Source organism: Vulpes vulpes, chromosome 9 (genome assembly GCF_048418805.1).
Source record: "Vulpes vulpes isolate BD-2025 chromosome 9, VulVul3, whole genome shotgun sequence".
NCBI classification, from domain to species: Eukaryota; Metazoa; Chordata; class Mammalia; order Carnivora; family Canidae; genus Vulpes; species Vulpes vulpes.
The window spans coordinates 65954535-65967929 of NC_132788.1; the positions used below are offsets into that span (position 1 = coordinate 65954535).

At 44.8% G+C, this 13395-nt stretch overlaps 1 protein-coding gene across 8 annotated transcripts in view; it reads right to left on the bottom strand.

Annotated features, from left to right (window-relative positions):
• Positions 1-13395, bottom strand: part of ITPR1 (inositol 1,4,5-trisphosphate receptor type 1) — a 318610-nt gene that overhangs the window by 25686 nt on the left and 279529 nt on the right. For all 8 annotated transcript variants that reach the window (XM_072720366.1, XM_072720372.1, XM_072720371.1 and 5 more), the window contains 6 exons: positions 12094-12258; positions 7330-7525; positions 5854-5946; positions 4518-4657; positions 3908-4073; positions 807-967 (listed from right to left, as the gene is read on the bottom strand). In XM_072720366.1, the coding sequence (XP_072576467.1) occupies positions 807-967; positions 3908-4073; positions 4518-4657; positions 5854-5946; positions 7330-7525; positions 12094-12258 (921 nt within the window). The remainder of the gene's footprint in view (positions 1-806; positions 968-3907; positions 4074-4517; positions 4658-5853; positions 5947-7329; positions 7526-12093; positions 12259-13395) is intronic.

Here is a 13395-nt window from a genome sequence, read left to right on the forward strand (position 1 = left end):
AATTGTGTAGTCTTTTTAAAGAACTGATGGCCCCCTCTCCCCAAAGTGAGCTACTGTAAATCACAAAGGCTCCCTAGACTTCACAGTTCATGCCTCCTCACTTTACCAACACCCCCGAACATTTTAATGGAATTCAGAAACCACAGGTATGAAAGGACAGCTGGCCTGGGACTCCCACTGCACAGGTTTGCTGCCTCCATGTAGTCCTGACCAAAAAGAGTGCTCTGGAAACCTGTGGCAGCTTCCCCTCTTCCCAGGACAGGGTGGTCATGCTCCCCATCAGCAAGAAGATTAATCTGGGACTCTAATTCCTCCATCATATGATCCCTTCCTAATGATTAGCAAAGCATCTCCCAGAAAGGCTAGGCCAAGGCCAAACAAATGAGCAAATAAACCATGCTGAGTGCATTACATCAACTGATCATTTTTTAAAAAGTTCTCTTAGGGATCAGGTCTTATTTAAGGAGAAAAAAAGAAAAGCATCCATTATGAAGAAAAGAGGCTGAGTACACAGAGATGGGAAATCAGGCTCTGGAGTTAGATCGGGGTTAAAACCCCAGCCCCAGTGAAGTGGCTGTGTGAATCTCTTGGAGCCTCACTGTTTCCTCCTTTAAAATGGAATGATACCACCCATCTGGTGCTTCTGAAGTTCACGTGAGAGTACACACAAAGTTCTAGAGTTAAATACCTCACCAGCTAAGAGTTTAGTAGCTCAGTACACATTTGATGCTCTTTCTCTGCCGTGTGACCTGCTGGCTGGCTCCCAGTGCCGTGCTGTGAGCCACCTTCAGGAGCTCCCCGCTCACCTTGATCATTTCTGCCACGTAGCTCTCGGGGCCCGTATACTCTGTGGAGTCCTTCACTTTCACCAGCACGATGAAGCACAGGTAGTGCCACATGTTGTGCTCTTCTTTGATGTGTTCTTCAAAGGTGACAGTCTTGTTGTCAAACTTGTCTCTTTCCAAGCCTAAGGAGAGACAGAAAGCCCCCAGCCCCAAGTGAGCAGCCATGGAATAGAAAACTCTGTGAGAGAGTTGTCTGCAGGGGAGGCTGCGGCTCTAGGTCCCATCTCTGTGAAGAGCTGGATTCCACTGGCCTCCTAGACACATGGCAGGAAAACACAGGGTGCGAGTGAGAGGGACTTGGGTCTGAATCCCGCCTCTGCCCCTCACTGGTCACTGCTGAGTCTCCTCGTGCCTTAGTTGCCTTGTCAGGAGCTGGGGAGACTGCTGGGCGGGTTCCAGGAGTGCCCAGGCTTCAGTGAGTCAGGGGCCACGTGCTCACACACACGAGGCAGCCAGTGATCGTGAGGAAATGCCAAAATGTACACGTTAAAAGGTTTTTCGAAGAGACAGAATGAGGACTAAAAGAACTTTAAACACATTTTGAGCTCTAGCTGGTAAGTTTATGTTTTGCATAGGTCTGGGCGAGCAATTGTGAAACTAGTCTCTGTGTATTCTTGGATGGAGCAAAGAAATCTATGGTGCATCACGGGAGCCAGATTCCTCACTGTCAAAGAAGGGAGCACAAATCTGGGAAGGGAGAAAGATAAACACTGTCATGTTGAACTGGAAGTAGAGGTAGGGGTATGAATTCATCCTTTTTCATATGTTTATAAGAATAGATACAGGAGTGTGTGGCATATGTATGTGTACACAAACGCCCGCGTGTACGCAGGTACACGTATACTCTATATCTACCCCTAATAAGCTCTGGGAGCAGTGGCACACCGGAGGGGTGCACACACCTAGTCCTCAACTCTTAGCTCCCAAATACCATTCTCCACTAAAAAGAACCAGGGCTTTTTGGAAAAACGGGCAAAACCCAGGCTGGGTCAGAGAGGTACAAGTTAAACTCGAACCTGGAATATCTCACAGCACTAAAAAAAATAGTAAGGAAGAACTTAATAAATGATGGTGACATGATGAAACAGAGAAACCAGCTTGAAGCGCTGGACAAATCTGGGGCAATCTGAGCATCAAAACAAATGACATTAAAGAATTATAATCCACTGGATTACATAGAAATATAGGAATCCACGCTGTCACAAAAACAAAAGTATTAACACATATATAGTATCCATACCTACATGAGAAGAGAAAGTTCTTTCTTAACAAGCCAACTTACAAATGTAGAAATAATAAAATAAAATTATCAGTGGACAGCCATCATAAGAAAAGACGTGGGCAGGAGTCATCAGTGGACATTAACGCTAGTGGAGTCCTTCACTTATTTAAGGAGAAATGGCTGTGTGTTAAGGAGAAATAACGTTTAATTTGAGGAATAATGGGATATTCACATCACAAAATATCTCCTCAGAAAACATTTCCTAATTCCAACGAGAAAAAAAAAAATCGAACCTTTTGTGGAGAAACCTAGCGATCACTACCTTAACTAAGTGATCAGTTAATATTGCCAGTTATAGGAGGAATAGGCATCACGTGCCTCCTGAAATACTGCAGTGAGAATAAACCACAGTTCTTTGATGTTCCTACAAAAAAGGCATAACCCCAATCCTACCATGAGAAAGCATCAGAGAAACCCAAACCAAGGGACATTCTACACAGGAACTGACCAAAGTCTTTAAAAATGTCAATGGAAAATAAATAAATAAATAAAAATGTCAATGGAGGCCAACGAGCCAGGACAGCTGAAGGCAGTAACACCACCTGGGCTCTTACTGGCTACAAAGGATGTTGCTGATAAAGAGTGAAATGTGAACAGGGCCTGCAGGTTGAGTGACGGTATGGCATCTTTGCTCAATTCCTAACCTTGATCACTAGACTGCATATATAGGAGAGAAAGTTCTTGCTTAGGAAAGCTTTATTGAAATATTTAGGGAGAAAGGGGCCATCATGCTGGTCGATCTCAGGTTAGAAAACCGGTGTGTATGAATAAGCAAATGGAGATACTAATATTGGAGGAATCTGGATGAAGAGTATGTAGCAATTCTTTGTACTGTTCTTATCACTTTCTATAACTCTGGAATTATTTCAAAACAAAACCTACTTCAAAATGGTTTTAAGGGAGCAGAAAGCAAAGATTTAATTTTTAAAATGGAAAATGCTCATTTTTTGAGTATATGTAATTGTATGAATTGATATATTCAATAACTATATCATGAATAATCCTGAAGTGAATACTCAGCTGCCAGATTCCTACATGACTAGTTTACATTTATATGCACTTCCCTGTGGCTCTACTGACAACAGTTTCTTGGGTCCCCCTCACCCCCGTCTTCTGTAGCAGTTAACTACTTATCAGTGAGGGCCTACAATGTGGATGTTCTGGGTTAGGGGTGTCACATGGACCAGCTGTGTGTCTTAGCCCCACAATACAGAGAAGTACATAGTATTGTACCCATTTTACAGATGGAAAAAAAAAGTACAGAGAGTGAAGGATGATACCAAGATGATGCGACTATTAAGTAGTGGAAACTTCATCAGAACCCAGGTCTGACCCTGAGCTCAGGCTCTGAACACCTTTCCTATACCCCGTACGGGAATAGTCTTGCCCTTAATGCCTGGTACCATCTGCAGTGGAGACATCCACAGGCTGGCACTGGATGAAAGATCTCCAGTCTAGTTACCTAGGGAGGACCAAGAGAGGCTTGGTAGCCCAAAATGATGAAAGACGCCAAGACACATTCATTTCCAATCATGTACCATCACATTTCTGCACCAGAACCTTCATCCCTGAGGACACATGGGTGCTGGCAAGTGCCACAGAGGGTCAGTCAGTGTTCCCAACACCTCCCAGCAGGAGGGAGGCAGAGGAGAGGCCCGCCCAGTGCCAAGGGGAGAGGCCTGCGGAGGTGGCAGCGCCTGGCACGGAGATCCGGCAGGCCAGGTCGCCGCAGGTCCCTGGGGCCTGAGCTTCCGTGCCAAAGCGGGGCTGCCACACTCACCACAGATAAAGCACGTGGTCTTCAGGATCTCTTCCTTTTTCTGCTTCTCACTCCTCAGGTCAGCAAAGGTGTCAATGATGACCCCAAAAATCAGATTAAGGACAATGATGATGACCATGAAGAAGAACAAGAGGTCATAGATCACTCGAGCAGCAAAGAGGGGTTCCTAGAAAAGAGGTGTCTCTATCAGTGAGGTTACCCCACTGCCCTTGGGTCTGTGGGGCTCGGGGCAGAAGGAAGACTCCATGGGCCTAACATTTCCTGGCTCACCCTCACCCCACAGGGCTCTGTCACAAGTTAACCGGGGCACTGAACTTGGAAAGTCACACCCTCCGTCTAATACCCGGCTCTGCTGCCAGTGTTGGGTGGCGTGTACAGGGGAGCAGCTCGTGGCCCCAGCGGCAAGCGCTTCGGTGCGCTGAGCACTGAGCCTGGAGCCGCCCCCTCCCACGGCTCCTGCCCTCCAGGGCAGTCAGCAGGCCAGGGCCACAGTCTACCCTGCGCCCCGCCAGCTCTGCCTTTGTGTTGCGTTTCCAGGCGAGCGCTCTGCGTTGTGCTCTCACCCCCACCCCGCCGCCTCTGCTCCCCCTGCCCCTCGGGCTCCAGCCACCTCTTTGGAAGGCTTCCTGAGCACATCTCCTACTCCGCCCCCGCTCCGCAGCCCGTGACTCAGCACCGTGACGATGCACATCAGCAGCGTCTCACACGTGTGCTCTTTGTCTTGCTCCGTTTCTTCTGCAAGGACCAGCTCTAGGAGCACAGGGGTAACAACAGATTTACAACGTGTGGGAAAAGAGATACCATGACTTTGAGAGCCAGCTCACCAGCTACACCCAGGAACAAGAAAGAATAAAACTAAGGAATCAAGGATCAGATGCTTTTTTTTTTTTTCAAAAAGCAGGAGTCACCTGGGGCAATTCTGTTTCCATCACCAACTCTTGCTAGTTTCTCAAGCCAAGACAGAACTGTTCTTCCCTATATGAAAGCCCAAATATTCCCTGTCCTTTTCAGATTTAAACTCCAGTCCCAGCTCTGAACAGCCATTTGACCTTACATAAATTGCTTAATACTCTGAGTCACAAGCATCTTGTCTCTCAGCTGAGGGTAATCCCATGGGAGCCAGGCTCCTCACTGGCTAAATCCAGCAACATTTTACAGCAGGTCCTCCGGATAAATTGCTTTATATTGGACGCTGTCCATTCTTAAACATTTTTGGAGGAAGATCCGGGTCTTGCTGCCTCTCTCCTTCTTTTCCACAGTTGCAGGGAGAAGTCCTGCTAAAACACAGGTCTCATCCTATCACTACCATTCCTGGTTTCAACTACTATTCATCCTTTGGATGAATTTTAACCTCCTTAGCCTAACATGTAAGACCCTTCATGATCTGGCCTTTTGTTGACCTCTCTGGCTTCATTTCTTACTACTGCTCTTCCTCATGATCATTATCTCCCTCAACAGGTTATATTCTACCTCCAGGCCTTTAGACACCCTAATCCCTCTAACTGGAACACCTACTTCTCCTCCACTGTCCAAGATTCTACTGTTTTAGTTTAGCTATCACCTCCTTGGTGACACTCTTACTCCAGTATCAGGCTGGGTGCCTATCTTCTGTATTCCCTCCTTATTCCTAGCACTTAACATACTCTAACAATCACCTTGGTGAATGCCTGCCAGCCTGTCTCCTCCACCACACGGGTGTATCTTAGAGAACAACACAGTCCCTGGCAAATAGGGGGGCTCCAGTCAAGAGTGACTGATTCAACCAAGCAGATACTTTCTTCCCATGTAGTCTTCTTCTCCCTTCATCTCCCTCCTGTCTCCCAGCCTTTCCCCCTAACTACTGGCCTTACTTCTGAACAGTAAATCTGCTTCCAGTGTCATGTGCACCATCTAAGCTTCTAGAGGAGCCTAACGCTAACATGGGGCTTAAGACTACGAGGTCCTACCTTCTTTGGGTGCAGGAGAGGAGCAGTTCTCCCCAGTCTCCACCCTACACACGTCAGAGTAGAGGAACTCGCTTGCCAAACTCTCGCCGGCTTCTGGGAAAGAGAGGAAATTTTATGATGAACAATCTGGCAGCATATGGTTAAAATGTTTGAAGTCCCCAATTCACGGCTGATTAAACAATTCTTTACATAAATAACACCCTACATTCCTGCATATAAATTCAAGGCAGAGATGCAATTTACACTTTCATTTGGTGATCTGGATGGGAAAGAAGCCAGAAATGTCAATTCCTGTAGGCTTACTAGAAATATCGCACTTAAATAGCACCTCTCCAACTTTAAAGACACACAGCTGAAACTCTTCGACAAATACTACTGAACGTACAGACTCCAGCAACGTTTACACCAAGTCTGCACAAAAAGCATCAGCGAGCATGAGCGGAAATCCTCAGCCCAGACCAGTTTAGTTCAGAACCCTAAGATGGTTGGCAGCAAATTTCACTTAGTGTCAACGTGGAGGCTAGAGTTACATGCCAGGAATGCAGCATTTGGGAGAACAAGGCTGCCTGGCTTAGCCAGTGATAATAATTGTAGTTCATTTCTTGGACTCAGGGCCTCTGGCTACCTGATTTAAAAAAAAAACAAAACACAACCCAGTAACTTTTTACTTAATGGTGTTAAAATATTTTAATTGAAACCAGAAACACTTAGGTATCACTCAAGTAGATGATCATTTTATTTCATTCTCAAAAGTGGAAATGTCTTGTGTTCTTGCTCTCTATATAATAACGTAAGCTCACCGTCAAACTTGCATAGAGTAAAAGAGCTCCCGAGACAGCCACTGCTAGTGCAGTGGGAGGGGGCACATTCTTCTATTATTTTAAAAGATATATATGAACTTTTTCATTCTTAAAAAACATACATTGATCCTATTATAGTTATTATCCTGCAATTTCCCACCACACCTTTGTGGATCCTTTTCTTTGAAGGTTTACAAAGATGTGCCCTATCTGCAGGATGTGCACCTCCTAGGACCATAATCTAATGAAAACCTCCATGTTTAGACTCTTCCAACTTCAAATTCCAGTGAACATTCTTCCATATACATCTATTCCTATAGGCACAGGCAGCAGGTTTTCCCTTTAAGCATAAATTCCTAGAAGTAGATTTACCAAACCAGAGAGATGCATCCCCCTATGCTTTTGATATATGAAGTCAAACCATTTTTGAGTAAGTTGTATTTGTTTAAAACCTGACTTTGGTGAGTAAGTTAAATGTAGGTGCTGGACTCTTAAGGCTCAGCATCTGACATACCATACTGCCCTTTGAATAAAGCAAAAACCGAGCCTTGTATTCAGAATTCATACTCTGTTAGGGAGGTAACTACATGGCTAAAGTTAAACAGTTCTTTTTAATTCACTTACAATCAAGAAATGTTCTCTTAACATTAAAAAGATCAGAAGATCTCAAACTCACCTGGAAGAGCTGTTTCATTGGGCAACCTATCCACTTCCAAGATAAAATCATCTTTGAAGAAAAGATAGCCCACTATTGAGAACAGGTAAACCAGGATCAAAGCCAGAACTGCTGTCAAGATGATGGACCGTCCATTGCGAGTGACACTTTTAATGACATTAAGCAGAGTCTCTTCTCTGTATACCAAATCAAAAAGCTTTAAAAACGAACAGAAAGAAGACAATGGGACAGTTTTAAGAGGCCTCTGTGTTAGATACACAGTACACTAATATCTCATAATGAAAACTTGATTTATAGAGAATTTACCCTTTTAGAAACTCAAAAACATTCCACTATCATCTTAATACTTTATATTTGCTTGTCATAGTGAAAACCGAGATGGGGAAAAATCAGCACAGAAAAGGAGGGTGGGAAGCAATAGCAATTTCAAGTGGTACTCATCCAGCTTAGAGGTCCTGGGGATGGAGAAAATACAGGGTAGTACCAGTGGGTTTTAGAAAGTAAAGGGGAGCAAAGTGGTAAGGGTCCTGCGATGTCTTCATGTAGGGAGCAGTTCCTGAGTTTCTACAAGGGCCAGCCACTCTGGGCACAGGGCTGGGCAAGCCCCCGTCCCTGTCCTATGGGAGCTTAGAGTCTCACAGGGAAGGCCATGTACGGCAGGCCAGCGTAGGCAGCAGGACCCTGCAGTGAGAGGTGCAATCTCAGCTCTACCCCAGGGCATCAGGACAGTGGGCCAGGTACTCTCTCCATCCCCCTGAGCCTCCACTTCTTCATGTGCAGACCCGAGGACAGAGTGCTATTGTGAACAATAGCTACACGATGTATACTGTGTACGGTACTACGGTACATCACATACAGCCACGCTTATGTGCTGTGTCACAGTAAATGGTAATGAAAATTTCCTGATGAAGGGACTGGGCCAAGGTCACACGGCTCATGGCAGGGATGCTGGGGGTTCACAGTCTAGGCCTGCCCTCTGCTAAGGGGCATGCTCTTTGCAAGAAGTTGGCCTATAGGGACTTCTAGGTATGTGGGTACAAACAGCTGGTTTTCTCAGGTCTCTGGCTGGAAGAAAAGTACAGAGTTACAGAGGAGAGGTCTATGGGCTTATGCTTGAACTAGGGGTTGGTTTTCACCTGGCCTCTATGCTGACACTGAATCTTCTGAAGGTTCTGCTTCCACACGGCTTTGGGAAATGGCTGCACAGCCAAGAGAGTCAGGGGACAAGGATTTGAATCCTGACTCTTTTAATTTGTGGTAAGCTGCTGATCAAGCCGTGTAACCTCTCTGAACTAGCTGATCTGAGTCCCTTTCAATTTATAGTTTTACACCTGAGTTCATTTTCTGATCAATTAACCCTTCTGCTTCCATAATGCCAATCGTGTCCGAGACCTATGGAAAGGACACTGGGTGAAGTAGGGAGACTCGAAAGGAAGCAAGGAAGAGGCATTTCTTCAGTATCAGAGTACAAAAGACTAATGCTGCTGTTAAAGTTGGTTAAATATTTTCCAGCAACCCACTACAAAGCTGCAAGTGAGAGCAACTTTAGATGATAACCAAGTGACACTTGTGTTCTGGGTGTAGGAGCTGTAGGACTAAATAAATAGCCACCAACTCTTGGAAATGACAAGTGGGGTTTTTTTTTTCACTCATCTATAATTTCTGACTTTAGGACAATGCACGTTGCATTACTCTATAAAGGAAAAACTTTCTTCTAATTGGAAAATTACACATGTTCAATGGGAAAACTTTGAAAACACAGAAAAACACAAAGAAAAACAACAGTCACCCAATAACTCCACCATCTACTCGAGTTATTTCTTCTGCCCTTATTACACTGGAAAAAACCATAATATATACAATATACCATAATGCTGGCATACAGTCAGCCTCTTTCACCAAGCGATCATGAACATTTTCGTGTTGAAAATAATGACCTACAATGTCATTCTATGGAAAAAACCAGTTTACTTAACCAAAATACTTTTTTTTTAAACAGTCAAGATGTTTTCAATTGCATGTTATTAAAAAGAAAGCCGTGATGAACATCTCTGTTCTTGCCTCTATACATACCTGTCCAGTTATTTCTTTTTGGAGAATTTCCAGAAATGGAATTGGTGGGTCATATGTTGTAACAGAAACCTATTGCGCGATTGCTTTCCAGAAAGGCTGTATTGATAGACACTCCAGGCTGTCTGGGGATGGTGGCCACTATAGCACAGCCTCACAAGACCTGAGCATGCTCACGCCTTTGAACCTTTCCCAACCTCACAGGTACAGCTCAGGATCACACCGTTGTTTTAATTAGCAACGTCTGTGTTTAGCATTAAGGATGAGCACTCTTTCATGTTTACTGACCATATGGATTTCTCCTTCTGTTACCTGCCCATCCATGAGCTTCACACATTTTCATCTTGGGGTGTTAATGTTTTCTAAGGACACATTCAGACGCAGGCTCAAGACAGGGTTCAGCCAGTGTGGGGCCCCACTCTCCCACTGTCCTTTTCTGGTCTGCTGGCATGGTGCTTTCACAACCCCAGGAGGTGTGGGTTTCCCCTGCCGGAGGCCTCTCTCCAATTCCTTTCTGTCACAGGCTTGCTTTCTTTGTGGAATAATTTGGTTTCAGTATTTTGTCTGCGATTCTCAACACATTAAATGTTACTTTTGACTCCAAAAGTAACATGTCACCTGAGGTCACAGACAAGTCATGGCCCAGAAGCACATATGAGAGGCGTCCAGGCACAATCTTAGTTTGATCCTGGGAAGTTCTCTAAAAGTAAACTGAGCTCAGGTAGCACTGGCACCTTGGAGTTACCGTTTCTGTGACAGACGACAGACGTGAAAGTAAGAATGCAAATTGCACTGGGAAATACCAGCCACATCGAAGCTGGGACTTTTTCACGAGCTCAGATGAAAGGCAGGTCAGGTCGGGGCTGGGCTTAAGAACTGACTCGGCAGTCACCAGAGCTGAGCTGCCATCCGGTCTCTGGCACTTACTGGGTGACTTTGGGCAAGTTACCTAACCTCGCCAAGCCTCAGTTTTGCCACCTGTCATTTGCAGATACCATCTACCTCAGAAGTCATGGTGAGAGACTGTATGAAGTGAGCACACAGGGAATGTTCAATATGGTGGTAACGATGATTTTGTGGACTGTGAGGACAGGGAGGATACTGGTTTGTCTCACCACGACAGCCCTGCATCTAGGATGGGCACTGGCTGGCATTGAGAAGGACCAAAAGCACGGGGCTTGAACGTCCAGAGAGGGAAACGAAGCCAACAGGACACAGAATGTAAGCAAAGCCAAACTCCTCCAGGAAGAGATGGCACTGTCTGAAGTAGACTCTCCCATCTCTCGGGAGAGATCCCTCGGTTGGGATGTGAGAGACCTCCAACTGAACTCTGCTTCCTTGCCCATGAAGGCTAGCGTCTCCCTGACTCCAAAACCAGATGCCCACCCAGGGACATTATTTAGGAGACAAAAAGGCTCACAAGTATACACAGAGCTCTCAAGATCTCTGATAAAGAGTGACCAAAATAGGCCACATAATGGCAATCACAAGTACATCCAGAGACCTCTTTGCCTAAAACCTCAACTATAGCCAGACCTATTTTAAAATGAGGTAAAATAATCCATTTCCCTCAGCCTGCCAACATCTACCGCTAATGGAATGAGCTAATCCTGATGACCTGAATGGTGAATTCTTTATGGTGTTTTGGATGGCAGAGGAAGTAAGCGATGACAAAGACAGTAATAATAGCTAGAATAGCTAAGCATTCTTGTGTGGTAGTGCTTTTCTAAGGCCCTGACGTGCACAGTGGCAGGTAATCCCTGTGGCAGTCCTGTGAGGGGGACGGCCTGTTCTCACTTTGTAGATGGAGAAACTGAGGCACGGAGCAATTAAATAACCAGTCCAGATGCTACATGCAGAACACCTCCCAGAAGAGCTTTCCTTGCTCTACCCTTTGCAAAAACTCCCTCGCTTTAAGTCTACATATGGCTTTGGTCAATTTTTTTATCCTCACATCTTAATACTTCTAGTCTCTTTATGGATGGTTTTGCTTACAGATAGGTCAACTTTACACTTCCTGTCATTTGATGTAGGTACAAGGCAAAGGTCTGTTATTTACAACTCTATAGGTCTAGATTCCCCTTAATGACAGGAAAGTAAGTAGATATTTGGTCTATAATTTAAAAACCTGCTCAGGAGGAGGGTGATTGAACCAACTCATTTTATAGACTCTCAAGACATCAATCACTTGGCTCAGATTGGAACAAAATAATTTCCAGTGAAAAGGTCTCCTGGACCAATAAATCTACTGAGCTCACTGTCTTGGATCTTGGGAGTTTGAAAATATCTCCTCTTATTTCGTCACTACAAGTTCTCCCTGGGAAGCGGATCCCATGAGAACTGTCAGATGATGACAGTCTCAAAAACATTCTCCTTGGTAAGTGCTGGCTGAGTCCAAGAAAAAAAAAGAAAAGCAAGATGCATGTGGAGGAAACATCCCCTGATCCAGATTGCAGGCACTGTCTACCACTGAAAAGCAAAAGGTCCAATGTGCACACAGCAGCATGATCACACACCTCCTGGTCTCCTACTAGCCCTGCTTCTTGGGTAGCTTTCTTCTCTAGATCCCGGAAATGAGGCCTGTGACCTTGTTAGACCAGATATACCAAACACTATTCAAAGGAGGGGTGTGTGATGAGACACAGGACACTCCTAGTTTTCAACATGTAAAATCTTCCCATGCCAGGAACTCACCAGCAAACTGTAGAAGAACTCGTGGACGAAGAGGCCCATGGCGCAGATCAGCAGATATAACAAATGGTAAAGGAATTCAACATCCAGAACCATGGCTCGGTAGCCTCTGGTGAATGTTCCACAGTTGCCCACAAAGCTCATTAGAAAGATGATTTTATTGCAGACCTGAGAATAATGACGAGAACAGCCAGATAAGCACAGACCATGCCGAACTGCAGATTCCGTGACAGCCGAAGGCCATTTTCATGCAATGGTATTTCCGCAACTGTGCCCAAACATCTTCCTTCTGCACCAAGTGCCCACCAACTGCCCAGATCTAAGTCATATCATTACTTTGCTTTTCAGGCATATTACAAATTATGTGGTAGTCAAATAACTTCATGAGCAACAGTAATCAAGTGGCATTTGTATATGACAAAAACAAAATTAACACATACTGAAATTACGATTTTCGAAATGAGATATGAATCATTTCTAACTTTCTTATATGAGTTAGTCAAACATAGAAGTCACCTCAATCTATGAACCCTGTGATCAGCATGAATAAAAGCATTTTCTGAATTTCTGTTACATTCTAGGCATTGTAAGGGTTGCAATTTAATGAGAAGGAGCTAGTTCTTGTCTTCCATTGTTCCTAATTCATAGAGGAAATAACAATTTTCTTGGGGGGGCGGGCGGGAAGTAACAGGCTTCAGAATGAGTTCTGTTTCCCTGCCCCCTCTCCTTCTGGAAGTAATAAGTTTTTCTTTGGGGACGCTTGAAATCTCGGTGGGGTTCCATCCCAGTCAATGGGCATAGCACACTGCCCTGGCAATAAGGGTTGGTTCAGGGATAGTTATATGACCCAACAGAACCAGAGATAGCCAGTGAGAACTTTCCTGGGACTGCAGCAAAAGATAACTTTATTTTTTCCTCCTGACCTTGAACCTAAGAGAAGGTAAGTTTTGAAGCTGCTGGCATCCATCTTGCCATACCACTGAGCCTCAGAGTATGATCAGCGCAGAGCCCAAAGATGGAACTGGATCCTGAGGCTACTGTCTAGGCACCTATAACTCATCTGCACCTAAAGCTAGGGTCTTCATTTCTCAGTCAATGCATTTTCTCCTTTGCTTAAACTGGCATGGATTTGGTTTTGTGACACTGGCAAGTGGAGTTTGATTTACTGTGTAATATAGCCCCACCTCTAACAGAAACTCCATCTCCAGCAACAGGCTGACAGAAAGACTCCAATCAAGAGAAGTCCGGAGAGAAAGCTTTTCCTATGTACTCGGGAAAACCATCCCTGCTACCCTAGCTACCTTG